We start from the raw sequence: 13,970 nt of genomic DNA, 5'->3' as shown, positions 1-13,970 counted from the left end.
GAAAAAGCAACAGTGAGGAAACAACCCCTGCTTTCAAGCTTAAAAGACACGACATGAAAAGAAAAAGGGATGGGGAGGGAGAAGGGGAAAACAAGCAGACTCTGGCACCAGCTCTGATAGTTACAGTTCTTGTAGCAACCAGCTGGCATGGAGGCTGCCCAGGTAGCCTGGCAGAATGGCTATGGCTAGGTTTCAGCTGAGGAACAGTCAAAGGCAGCTGGTCTCTCAGCAGGGCCCATGAAATAGCCTTGCTTCCCTCCTCTCCATCTGCTGCAGCCTGAGAGGACGGCTGCTGCGCAGTGACAATGCTTACTTGAAAACTGCTTGAAACATGAAACAAATGTTTGCGCTTGGAGGAATAAATATCGTCCAAATTGGGTCCTCATCTGCTGGGCGCTCCCTTGCTTTCAATGAGCTGCTTTCTGGGAGAAGGCGGGGCAGTATTTTTCCTGGCCTTGTAGTTTGCATCTGCAAAAGAAGAGCACAGGAAATACTTGTGAGGATAAGCTACTCAGCCTACCTACCTTGTGAAGCTCATAAATTTACTAGTGGAGGAGCAGATCCGGTATCTGGGAATTGCTCCAATTTGAGTTTCAAGCAGATGGGGATTTGGAGCTTGGGTACATGTTAGAGTAATACTGGGAGTCTTGGATTTCTTCTTTTAAGCAATTCTAACAGCACAGGGCTATGCATGTTTACTCAAAAATAAGTGTGCAGAGGAGTGGAATCTAAAAATATTTCTTTCCCTCCCTTGACCTCCTCCTGCTTTTTGAATTTACATTATAAGCAACTTAACTTATAGAAGTTTACTATAGTATGGGGATAACCTTCCAAGTATTATGACTATAACTCCCATAATCCCTTGCCATTGGCACTGCTGACTGGGAATAATGGGAATTATAGCTCAACGACATCTGGAGGTCACCACATTGGCTACGTCTCCTATAGAAACATCTGCTTAGACATTCTCAGTTGCTTGTTCTTCTATTTCCCAGGCTAGAAGTGTTCTAGTTACGTTCTTCCAAAAGGTCACTTTGCTGGGGTTTAGAAGCCTTGCATCGTTTATAGCCAACATTGAGCCATGAAAGGGCAGCTCTCCGTTTGGTCTCATGTTTGTACATGCAGGTCCCACTAGCAAAATGCTTGTTATAGGAAAATTCACTTATCCAAACATGAGGAATTAGTGCTCAAACTTTGCTACACACACTGCAGATTCAGATATCCAAACAGCTGGAAGTGCGTGTAGTACGTGCAGTGCGTGCAATTAAGCAGCCTTAAATAAACATTACCTTTTGGGTTTTGCTGGTACATGGCAGCTGTTTTGCCAGAAACTATGGTTGGGAAGGAAGGGGGAGAGATCAGACAAAATAAGGGAGCATTTTCCCCTTCCATAATTGCCTTTTGCAAGCTTTCAGAGGTTTTCTCCTCATTTTGGGGTCAAAATTCTGTGGCTCACAATGCATTAGAAATTTCCCCTTAGGAATAAATGGAAATCATCCATTCGTTAGACAGATGCTCGCCTAACAATCAATTTATTGAGAATGCATTGTGTTTGGATAGCAAAACCTGTGTGCTTTTTGCTAAAGCAGGCACTACCAGTGTGGTGTCCTTCAGACGAGGTCATACTACAACTCTCTTCTGCCCCAGTCAGCAAGTCTGTTGATGGGGATGATGGGAGTTGTAGTACACCAAGGTTGGCTAGCTCTTTCTTAAAGCCAACTCCTTGTCCTAGCCTGCTGAGTTGCTTGAATTATATACTCTTCTGTTTTGACTTTTCTTGGCCCCCACCCCTCCCTGGGTACAGCAGGGCCTTCTCCTTCGGCGAGCCTTTCTTAAACCGCCGGCGTTTGTTTTCAGTTGGCTACTCGACCTGCCATTGGTGCCACGTGATGGAGCAGGAATCCTTCCAGAATGAAGAAATTGGCCAGATCCTGAACGACAACTTTGTGTGCATCAAGGTGGATCGGGAGGAGCGGCCGGATGTTGATAAAGTCTACATGGCCTTTGTGCAGGTGGGGAGCAGGAACGAGTATAGCAAATGGAAAACGACTGTTGCTCCTAGACTGTTGAAGGGAGTCATATCTTTTTTTTTTCCTCCTGCAGGCAACCAGCAGTGGTGGAGGTTGGCCCATGAGTGTGTGGCTAACACCTGATCTCAAACCATTTGTAGGCGGGACCTATTTCCCTCCCGAGGATGGAATTTACCAGGTTGGCTTTCGGACCGTTCTGCTTCGCATCCTAGAGCAGGTATGGAGTCCGGCATCCTAGGTCATGGCATAGGTTGAGGTCATCACTGGAGCAGTACACCGGGGACCACACTGTACTCGTTCCCATAGTGTCAGGCATCAGGGAATCCGATCCTCCCATGGTAGGCTGCTGGGAATAGATAAGACAGGAAAAGTTCTTACCAATATCTTTTATTCAATATTCACAGAGAGAGGCTTAGAAATGCAGCCTCTTGGAGTAATGGGTGTTGCTCTGAGTAAATCTCCACCTCCCCGTTCTCTCCACTTCCTCAGTCGTCAACAGCACAACCCACCTTACAGTGGCCGCTTAGGGTCATTTGTCTCCAAGCCCTTTGCTCTCCTACTTTCATATATATATATATATATTTCTTTTACTTTTTTTAACATATCATTTTCAACAGTAATTAAACATACTTTTACATCTTATACAATTTTTTTGACTTCCATCAATCATGTCTGAAAATTTTCTCACATTCACTATTACCTTTAAATCTCGTAACTAATATCTCTATTCTTTCCCTACTTTGCAATATTTCATATACTTCTCCTTACAAAACTTCTTGTAGTCCTACTAGCGTAATTTATTGATTACAGTTGCTTTTCAAATAGTTCGTATATTTCTTCCAATCTTCTGTAAATCTCTGGTCCTGCAGGTTTCAAATCCTTCCTGTCATTTTGTCTAATTCTGTGTAGTCCATTAATTTTGTCTGCCATTCTTCTTTCGTCAGAATTTCTTCTTGCTTCCATTTCTGGGCTAATTTGCTCTCCTACTTTCAATGCCCACTGGGTTCTGGGAGAAGGGGGGCGGGTATGGAATGCTTTCTAGTGATAACGTGTCAGCCAGCTGCTCCGGCTCTGCCTCCTCCTCTCCCATTATTTCCCAACTTTGCTCTTCATCTGCCTCTGAGCTATGACCTCTGGAAAACCACTGTTGTAAATCTATACTTCATCTGCCTCTGAGCTATGACCTCCGGAAAACCACTGTTGTAAATCTATACTGTCTTCCTCTTCTCTGGTAGGTTCAGCTTGGGGAGGCGGTCTTCACCACTCCTCCTCTGTCCAGTCCCTGACTCATAGTGGCTTGTGTGCTGGGGCAAAGCCCCAGAGCTGTCCTCCTGATGCTGGCACCACTGTGCTTCATCGGTTCAGGGTGACACCAGCAGAGCCCAATCAGACACCCCACCCCCCGTGCATCTGTGCAACCCCGTCCTTGCCCCTGCCTTGCCCAAGTCCCACTCAGGTAAGCTGCAGTGGTGTCAGGAGAGTGGCAGTGCCCCAAACATGAGAGCTAGTGTGGTGTAGTGGTTAAGAGCGGTAGACTCGTAATCTGGTGAACCGGGTTCGCTTCCCCGCTCCTCCACATGCAGCTGCTGGGTGACCTTGGGCTAGTCACACTTCTTTGAAGTCTCTCAGCCTCACTTACCTCACAGAGTGTTTGTTGTGGGGAGGAAGGGAAAGGAGAATGTTAGCCGCTTTGAGACTCCTTTGGGTAGTGATAAAGCGGGATATCAAATCCAAACTCCTCTTCTTCTTCTCTTCATATCATCCACTTCTGGCTGGGACTGAACTTTTCGTCTAAAGGCTTTTTAGAGCAGGGGATGTGAACTGATTTTGTCACTTGGGGGCGAGTATTCAGGGCAAGATGAATTAGGGAGAGAGAACTTGGTTAATAGGAATTGGTTAATGTCACATTTGACCAACATGGATAGAATTTGCTATGGGGTAATTACAATTGGGCATTAACAATGTTTTTCTCGTTTACAGTCTAGTGTGTGCCTGATGGAAGCATCTGGGAACCTAGTTTTAATGAACAATACGTTGGCAAACGTTTTTGTGGCTAAAAGTGTATAAGCAGACATTTTGGGGCCTGTTCTGTGATGCTTCCGTCGTGTGGCAGTGGCAACTGTAATACCTGAGAACCATTCAGGGCCTTGTTCACGCGAGTGGGAAAATGTGGACTCCTAGAGAAGAGAAACAGCCCTTCTGCCACTGTACTGAGTTATACCAAGCCACACTGCTTTTGATATTTGAAAACTCCTTTAAAATGGCGGGTGGGAAATGATTGGCACTTTTTTGGGGGGGACGAGATAGGTCGTTGTGTGAGGCAAAAGGTGTGAGTGAATACTAGCAAAATGATGACTTGACTTTTTCCTTTTGCCTACCTCCCCAGTGGAAGCGGAATAAAACTAGCCTTATGGAAAACAGCCAGAAAATCCTGTCTGCGCTGTTAGCCAGGACTGATGTTGGTGCTCGCGGGGAGGAAGCACCCCCATCTTCAAAGGAGGTGATGAGCAGGTGCTTCCAGCAGCTGTCAGAGTCTTATGATGAAGAATATGGTGGATTCTCGGAGTCTCCCAAATTCCCTACTCCAGGTTAGTCTAAGATCTTCCTGTCAAGCTATCTGAGTAGCTCAGGGATGTGTGGCTCTCCTGATGTTGTTGGACTCCAACTCCCATCAGTCCCAAGCCAGCAATTGCCTGTGGTCACAGGAATGATGGGAGTTGGAGTCCAGGAACACCTGCAAAGCGATTCCCCATCGTAGCCATAAGAGGAGGCAGCGCTGCATAAACAATTGACCAGGGCTCATTACTTTCCTGCTTATTTGTATCCTAGTCAACATGAATTTCCTCTTCGCTTACTGGGCTCATCATCGGTCAACTACTGAAGGGGCTCGGGCACTGCAGATGGCCCTGCACACCCTCAAGATGATGGCCTATGGCGGGGTTCATGATCACATTGCCCAGGTATGAAGGGGTGGGGGCAGTGTGAGTTGAGTGGTTTCATGATTTTCACAAGGGGACTTTCATCCGTGTGCCATTCTCCATTCCTTGACATACAAGTTCTGTGTCCATCCACCTGCCTGATTTTGCTCATCACTCCATATTCTTTTTCAACTACCCACTTTCAGAGAAAGGAAGATCTGAGAAAAGGTAATAACAGATGCAGTGTTGCCGTGTAAAACTAAAAAAATGCCCGGAAATGGCTGTAAAGTGCTGCTGGAAATAGATGTAAAGTGTTGCATCTTTCTGAGTTACAGAGGTGTACCCAAGAGATTCTTGGGTTTAACAGCAGGCAGTATTTTACTGAAGAAACTGGTCCAATTCAAAGTCATTTTATATATTTCATCCCATTCATTTGTGTAGGGTCAACTTGGTTATAAACACCATTACCCAACAATTTTTAGATCCCTCTGTTTGTGTGTGTGTGTGTGGTTTATTTTAAAGCTGAATTCCAAGATACACCCAAACTAAATCATGTTCAGTCAGATTCTAGCAAGGTATAGAAAGGATAATCTTCTGGAAATCTTTCCAAGGGACAGAGGTGTATCTGCAGCAGGCCCGGTTGTGCATGGCCTGCTCCAGCTTTCACTTGTATCTAGCAGTAAGTGGTGCATAAGGTTCCACGTGATCCCCTCCTCCCTTGTGGATTATCGACATTGTGGCAGTTCTCCTGTGGATGAGCATCACACCACTTCAGGCTTGGTTGTTCTCGGTGGCTTCAAATCACCACCAGGTCCATTGACCCCTTTGCTGGATACCTTAGTCCAGCGGTTCTCAACCTGTGGGTCCCCAGATGTTGTTGGACTACAACTCTCATCATCCCTGAGCTCTGGCCTTGCTAGCTAGGGGTGATGGGAGTTGTAGTTCAACAACATCTGGGGACCCACAGGTTGATAAAGGCTGCCCTAGTCTGTTGAATTGAGAGTTCTCTGCCCCTCTCCCAGGCATGGGATACCTGACCACAGTTACAACTGGGCAGAAGTGACGAGACGTTTCTTCCCCTCTCTCTGCCGCAGGGGTTCCATCGCTACTCCACTGACCAGCGCTGGCACGTGCCTCACTTTGAAAAGATGCTGTACGATCAGGGGCAGCTGGCAGCAGCCTACGCCAAGGCATTCCAGGTACTTCCTCAGCTCAGATTTTTGCCTCAATGATACCTTGCAGTCCCCTCCTTATTAGTTAAGGCCAGAGGAAACAGCACTCATCTCGGCAAAAGAGGCAGGCAGGAAGCAGAGCATGATGATGCTGGGATGATGACGCTGCTGTGCCAGCACCAGGGGGCAGCATTGTTGGGCACCTGCTGAGGTTCACAGTCAACCACCAGTGTTTCCTGGCTCTGCTGGCCCTCTGCTGTAATTCACTTGCCCTCTCTGAGCGTGGCAAAAGCAAGAAGGCAGAGAAGAAAGCTCCTTCTTCCAGCGCAGTGATTTAGTTGAATCCGGCCCTCGCTTCTTAACCTCCTCACATTTTCGGCCTATCGCTGAGATGACATGGAGGTACAGTGGTACCTTGGGTTAAGTACTTAATTCATTCTAGAGGTCCGTTCTTAACCAGAAACTGTTCTTAACCTGAAGCACCACTTTAGCTAATGGGGCCTCCTGCTACCGCCGTGCCGCTGGAGCACGATTTCTGTTCTCATCCTGAAGCAACGTTCTTAACCCGAGGTACTATTTCTGGGTTAGCGGAGTGTGTAACCTGAAGCATATGTAACCTGAAGCGTATGTAACCCGAGGTACCACTGTAAATGTGATTCGCCGGCCGAAAAGCAGGAGGTTTGGTGGGAAGAATACAAACACTGGGCTTCTTGGGCCTGATTCCCGCATCCAGGGACTCGTGCCTTCATGCAGAGGAGAGGAAAGGGAGTCGTTTGTTGTTGTTTTTTGTAGGCCATCTATGGCAACAGAGGGAGAGGATGACACTTGGTGGTGGGCAGGCGGGGGGTGGTGAGGGTCCACGCCTTCCTTTCTTCCTGTAGCTGTTCTTGGCAGTTACATGGCACCTCAGATGCGTTAACAAAAACTGAGAGCGGAGTGTTAATGAAAAGTTGGGCTTTGTGGAACAGGCGGAGCTTTACAGAGGGTTGTTGCGGGGGGGGGGAGAGCAGGGAAGAGAGAAGCGAGACATGGTTCACATGGGCAAAGGCTGCTAATGTTTGCACTGTGGCAAGGATGCTCCGAGATGGAAATAATTTGCTGCCCCTCCCAGGGAATCTCAGGCGCCTGCCTCTCTCAGTGCTGCTTTCCACACAACAGTTCCACAAGCAAGTCCAGCCACCGCTGTGCTCCTCTTCCTTAGAAATTGGGACGGAGAGCACTTGACCATGGAGAGAAGGTTCCATTTTGTTTTATCCAAGGGGAGCCTTGGTGCTGGAGGAGGACGGAGCTGGGCAAGCCACACACAACTTGCCATGCGCACCCTAAGCTAGCCTGCTGCCCTTGGGTGTAACACCTTGCCGTGTTGCCAGTATAGAAGGTTCAGCTGCCAGTCCAGCCGGCTTCTGTACGTGAAATTGTGGGGAGATGCCATCTTGCCCCTCAGGCTGCAGAATGCCTGTGGGCCCAAATAGCAGTTTCTCTTCTGGAGCAAGTAGCACCTTGCAAGGGGGCAGGGAGGATATTTGTCGGGAAAGCAGAGTGATGATGTGTTTGCAGGAGTGGGGTGCATTAAATCAATTTGCTCTCTGGGCCTGATCCAGACTGAGAGGGCCCATGTCTGCTTCTTTCTTTCTTTCTTTCTTTCTTTCTTTCTTTCTTTCTTTCTGAGGAGAAATGAATCAATACGACCATACATGTAATACGTTGCCTAGGATGGTCCTGAGGGAGTCAGCTGTTGGGAGTCACTAAGCTTTCAAACGGTGCCGAGACAAAAACTTATATCTCTCAGTGAATATGTGGCTTAGCTGAGGCAGAGGGTTTCCCCCACTAGTTTTGGGAATGCTGAGTGTGTAAGGAAATGAACTACTTGGATCCTTAAAAAATAATAATCTTGGTATGGTTTCTGAGGATTACAAGTTAAGGGTCTCACCATATAAGCCTAATGATGTGCCTTCTGGTTTTACTGTGTCTGACTTGGCACATTTTATATACTCTCGGTCTCTTTGTGTTTATAATTTAAGCAGAAGCATAAACAACTATGCCTGTTTGGGGGTTTAAAATTCCATTATAACATTTTTTGGATTTATAGTAGTGAATAAATTTTAAGGAGCAATTTCAAGGGGAGGTCTAGTCTTGCAGCATTAGAGTTTCTGGACATTTAATAGCCAAGCTGAATTTTGGCAGGCACAGTGTTTTGGGCTCCTGTGGGACTGTGATGTTACAAGCTGGGCCAACTGAAATGTTCTCTTCTGCATACCTGTTAAAGATACAGTGCTCCAGTATTGAAGGCTGGCCATCCCTCCTTTAAATGGAAGTAGCGATGCCTTTTCATTCCTGCACTGTCTCCTGTGATGCATATGATACTGTCTGCAACTCCCCACCCCTGTTTCCCTCCTGCATCATGCCTACAGCTAATTCCTCTCTGTTTATGTTGAAGGCAGGGCCTTCTCTCTGGTGGCACCTTCCCTGCAGAATAGCCTCCCGGGAGAGTTTTGCCAGGTTTGTTCTGTCAGAGCTCTATAGAGAGTTGTAAAAATATTGTTGTGTGCACCCTAATCTCTGAGCAATGAGAGACTCCAGGGAGTTTGCTTGCCTTGGAATGAAGGCTGCTAGAGACACTGGTGCCTTTAGGATGTATGGCTTTATATGCACAGATATACAACCTGATCATAAGATGGTAGGGCTCACAGCACTAACTCTTCAAACAGATACTGCTTCCTCAATAGATTTCTGCCCTCCACTCCAAAGCTGTAGCTTAGCTTTCAGCACAGATAGCCTCTGTGTCTTTTCAGCTCCCAGTTCCAGAGCAGACTAGACTAAAACTATTGGACTATTGTTTTCCTACCTGCTAAAGGATGTGGCTCCCAGACAGGTGTTGGTGGGAGAGATTAACCTCTCTCGAAAGAGCATCACTAGTTAGTTGTCTCTATGGCAACATATCTGTCCTTCACCAACTTTTTAGACATGTAAATGGATGCCTAACAGACTTGCCCAGGCCCATTACCTTAACAAAGAGACTGGTTTGGTCAGTCCCTTCTGCTACAAATTCCCATCTTACAAAGCCACAGGCTTGGTTGGGCACAAAGGCATAGTCAAAACCAGCCCCCCATCTTATAACAACATTGTTCATTCTTCCAGGCTTTTGTAGGGAGGAGGAATGTCTCATTGATTCTGGCGCATATATTTTAGCTGTGTCGTAACATGTTTTGTGAGTTTCTAAGTCGTTTAAATCTATTTATAGTCTACAGATGCAGTGCTGTGTACTGTTGATTTTAATTGCAAGAGACTTGGAGGGCTCTTGAGGCACACTGGCCAGAGCCACCTCCAGGGGGTAAATTCCTATGTAGACACCTCTGAGAGCATGCTGGGCACTGTGTAAGAGTTGCTACTGATGTGGTCATGGCTGGAGGTGAGAGCTTTCATGCTGAGCCAGTCTCCCCCTCCACACTAATTTAAATTGCTCATTACCGGGCTCCCCAGATTTCAACAGTTTGAACAGGATTTGCAGCTGTGGAATCCACAAGGGCTTTGAAGCCAGAAAACTACCCATCTGCTGCTTCTCCCTTCCGATGATTGGCTTCCCTGTATCCTGAAATAATCTTGGGTAGCCCCATTTCACATCCGATCATCTGCTTCTGGCACTGGGATAGCAACCCTTCAACTTATTCACCTTTTAAAGAAAGCAGCTTTGAGAGAAATTTACGTAAAGGTGGGAGTTGTGTCCATCTGTCCCAAATTCTGCAACTGGAAAGCCGAAATCCTATAAGAATAAATCTTACAGATCAGACAAATAGGAACAGGCAGGTGTAAAGTTCTGGGGTTAGTCCTGCTATGAAATTCAAGTTCTTGCATATCATTATTGGGTTGTTGCTGGGGGTTTTTAGCAAGGGATCGGTGTGGCATTTGGGGCCAGGTTGTGTACAAATTGGACTGGAAATCCATACGGACAGGTATCAGTTGCAGGTCCATCAGCTGCACTTATTTTGTTGTTGTTTGTTTCTGAGCTTATAGCAGGGACGTGTTTGCACGCAACGTACATCTTAGCAGAGCCAAGAAGAGGGCATGTGTCCCTCACAACCAGTGTGTTTCATTTATTTGCTAGGCAACAGCTGCCCCAATGCACTGGGGGCTGAATGACCTGGGCGTGAATACTCCTCAGTATTCAACAGTTCTGCTGCACAGAGATTGTTGAGACTGCATTGAGTAGTGTTGAGATGCCAATCTAAACTGTATCTACTGATTCCAGCAGTGATGTGTGTATGTGTATTGTGGTCCAGAGATGGGGCCCAAGCTAATCCCATTGTGGGTTAACATCTTGTGCCATCCTTCTCTCCCCACCTACCACATTTGATCTTTAAATCGTAAGCTCCCTTTCCCTTTTCCCCACCCCCCAATTACGTTATCTTTGGAATGCAATCTTCCTTGTGTCTTAAAACAGATCTCTGGGGATGAATTCTTTGCAGACATAGTTGCAGACATTCTGCTCTACGTTTCCCGGGATCTGAGTGATGGGGTAAGCTATCATCTCAGGGTCTTGTCTTGCTGCTGTTAAATGTGGGTTGGACTTTGAGTCACCGACATCCATGTGGAACTGTTGCAACAGCAGCAGGTTCAGTCCTTGAGTGTAAATATCATAGCTTTAGCACATCCTCCCACCAAGCCAATCCAGAGCCTTTCCTCATTGTTCCTGTTCATTTTTCCTGGGGCAAAGCTGGACTTGCTTGGGATCTACGCTTAATGATGTACCCTCTGATAGGCTTAAACAGGATAATTTCTTTCAATGTTAAAAATGTCCATGATGGGTTATAAAAGGACTTCAAACAAAAAGACTTCTAATACCCTTAAAGCAATAATCGCTGCAAGGGCCAAACCACATGTTACGTGCAAATTCTGACAGCTGCTTTGGGTGAGGGTGTGATGGACAGGGGAAGGGTTAAGCTTCCTCACCTCTGTTGCTTCTCTGATTCAAATTACTCCTCCCCCAAGCTGCTTTGCCTAGAAAAAGCAGCTGCTGGAATTTTACTATACAGGCGTGTGTATCAGGTGTAAGATAAAGGTAAAGGGACCCCTGACCATTAGGTCCAGTTGTGACCGACTCTGGGGTTGCGACGCTCATCTCGCTTTATTGGCCAAGGGAGCCGGCATACAGCTTCCGGGTCATGTGGCCAGCATGACTAAGCCGCTTCTGGCGAACCAGAGCAGCGCACGGAAATGCCGTTTACCTTCCCGCTGGAGCAGTACCTATTTATCTACTTGCACTTTGACATGCTTTCGAACTGCTAGGTTGGCAGGAGCAGGGACTGAGCAATGGGAGCTCACCCCATCGCAGGGATTTGAACCGCCGACCTTCTGATTGGCAAGTCCTAGGCTCTGTGGTTTAACCCACAGCGCCGTTGCTAAAAAAGTATTCTCAAAGGGGATTTCCAGGAGAGCAGCTGTTTTAATCTGCTGTAGCAAAGGCAGCACAGAATCCCCTAGTACCTTAATTCCATGCTTTGGGACAGGATCATGACAGTGAAAGTAACTAGACTTTCTTAATTGGACCATTCCCAGATAGGCTTTCACTAGGTTGATGATGCCATCACTGGTGTATTCCACCTGTGTGTCTGCTATAAGTGGTGCTTTGTTTTTCAGTCTGGGGGGTTCTACAGTGCAGAGGATGCGGATTCCTACCCCACAGTCCAGTCAACAGAGAAGCAAGAGGGTGCATTCTGTGTGTGGACAGCTGAGGAGATCCGGTGGAACCTGCCAGACCCCATTGAAGGGATCCCAGAGGAAAAGACCATGGCAGATGTCTTCATGCATCACTATGGAGTTAAAGAGGACGGCAATGTGAATCCAATGAAGGTGCAGTGGGAGAGAAGGCACAACCTGGGTGGGAATTATTGTGCTTCCCATCAGTCCCGATGTCACTGGCACTGCCCAATACGTGCCTGTGATGCTTGGGAAACTCCAATTTTTCCTCTGCTGGTGGTAGGATGAGCACTTTGCCTGACTCATAGATGAGGAGCTATTGAGGCTTTCCAACTTCAGGCAGCCTATAGATCTTGGAATTCAAAATGCTTACCAGCAGTCTCTAGACCCGAATTCTTCTTACATCAGGCACCAACCCGAAGAGCTGGTGTGAAGCAGGGGCTTCATTAATGATGTGGGACAGCAGAGGATTTCACTCCCTGGAAGATCTGATATTGCATGTCCTGTTCACATCCTTCTTCCCCTTAGCATGCTAACCCCTAAAGATGGTAATCTGTCTAGTAACATTTGGTTATGCGTCTTGGCATTGCATACGAAACACTACTTACATTTCAGATAAGTGAGTTACAGTTATCAATAACTACTCATGACTGCCAGGAATCGATCCTCCCCTGGCTTTCCTCCCCCTGGAACACAAGCTCACTCCAGGTCACTTGGACTGCTCTGCTCCCTTTGGCTCCAGCCTCCCAGCTGCCCCTTAGAAAAGGAAGTGGGAAGAGGCTGCAGGCAGCCTGGCCAACAGGGCCTGGTTGGGGCTCTTTGGCTAGGTCTACAACCTGTGTTTTCAGTCTTTTGCTTGCTTGACTTCTTTGCCTTGCAATTCTGCCTGATCCTCACCCCCCAGCCCCCAATTATTCTTAGAAGAGGGGAAAAAGTCCCAGTGGCCCCATTGGAAGCTCCCCATTCCCTGCTAAGCCATAAGAGGAGGGGACATGGTGGTCTTGATTCAAAGGCACTGTGGGACACATCTTGCCTCCTTGTCACTGAGTTAGATCAATATTCTTCAACTATTTTATTTTACTTTATACCGAGAAAGATAAGACACAAAAAAAGAAGAAGAAACAAGAAATAGTACCCATGTAAAATGACAAAAAAATATACTGTGTACATTACAAAATAATAATAATGGGGAAATTGTTATTGTAGTTAACCAGACCTTAATCTGTTATGGTATTTGTAAAAACGAATTCCAAATATCATTAAATTTATTCATCTTTTTAACCCCAACTTTCAACATGGGATCCTCTTTTAATTTCCCCTGTATATGCCTTTCCTTTTTGGCTTTCTTTTGTGTCTAGTTTCCTCCTTTCCCCCCCTACCTGCCTCTGGCTCCTCCTGCCAAACCAAAGTTACCAAGGGAGGAAAAAGGAACAATTCAATGGGATGGGCATTAGAGGCGCAACTCATTCTACGTTGCCCCAGTTACTGGCCTCAACTCACCAGTGAGTTAGAGTAATCCCAATGGCAGGGCCTGCTAGGGATGCTAACCCAAGTCTCACTTGGAGAGTATGCCGTCCCTTCCTGTTCTCCATTGTTGGGTTTTCCTTTCAGGACCCTCATAACGAGCTAAAAGGGAAAAACGTCCTGATTGTGCAGTATTCCCTGGAGCTCACAGCGGCCCGCTTTGGACTGCAGCTGGAGCAGCTGAAGACGCTGCTTGCTAAAGGCAAGGAGAAGCTCTCCAAGGCTCGTTGCCTGCGACCACGGCCCCACCTGGACACCAAGATGCTGGCGTCCTGGAACGGTGAGGTTGCTCTTGCGCTGAGCTCACTGCCATGCATTCACATGCAATTGGCTGCACAGAGGTTGAGTGAATGGGTGGGAACACACAGGCAGTATATTAGCTTAAAATAAATTCTTCCATGATGCAAGCTGCTGAGCAGATATGCCCTGATGTTGGAGGGACGGTTGCTGATAGGAGCAAAACTGCCTACTGTTTCTTCCTTATTCTCTTGCCCTTGATGTATACTCTCCACCCAAGAAGGTAGCTCTAGAGTCTAGACTCTAGACTGAGGAAAGGACCACAATTTTTCCTGAAACTCTTCTCCCCATTTTTCAGCAGGGGGCAGCAGAACCTTTCTCCTGTTTCCCCTCAC

At 46.9% G+C, this 13,970-nt stretch overlaps 1 protein-coding gene across 5 annotated transcripts in view; it reads left to right on the top strand.

Annotated features, from left to right (window-relative positions):
- Window positions 1-13,970, top strand: part of SPATA20 (spermatogenesis associated 20) — a 56,201-nt gene that overhangs the window by 11,132 nt on the left and 31,099 nt on the right. For all 5 annotated transcript variants that reach the window (XM_079967381.1, XM_079967385.1, XM_079967384.1 and 2 more), the window contains exons 4-11: window positions 1,858-2,012; window positions 2,104-2,247; window positions 4,417-4,618; window positions 4,860-4,990; window positions 6,043-6,147; window positions 10,559-10,633; window positions 11,755-11,967; window positions 13,426-13,618. In XM_079967381.1, coding sequence (XP_079823507.1) covers window positions 1,858-2,012; window positions 2,104-2,247; window positions 4,417-4,618; window positions 4,860-4,990; window positions 6,043-6,147; window positions 10,559-10,633; window positions 11,755-11,967; window positions 13,426-13,618 — 1,218 coding nt within the window. The remainder of the gene's footprint in view (window positions 1-1,857; window positions 2,013-2,103; window positions 2,248-4,416; window positions 4,619-4,859; window positions 4,991-6,042; window positions 6,148-10,558; window positions 10,634-11,754; window positions 11,968-13,425; window positions 13,619-13,970) is intronic.

The sequence above is a fragment of the Podarcis cretensis genome (assembly GCF_951804945.1).
Source record: "Podarcis cretensis genome assembly, chromosome: 2".
Classification (NCBI taxonomy): domain Eukaryota; kingdom Metazoa; phylum Chordata; class Lepidosauria; order Squamata; family Lacertidae; genus Podarcis; species Podarcis cretensis.
This window is presented reverse-complemented; position numbering and strand designations above follow the sequence as displayed.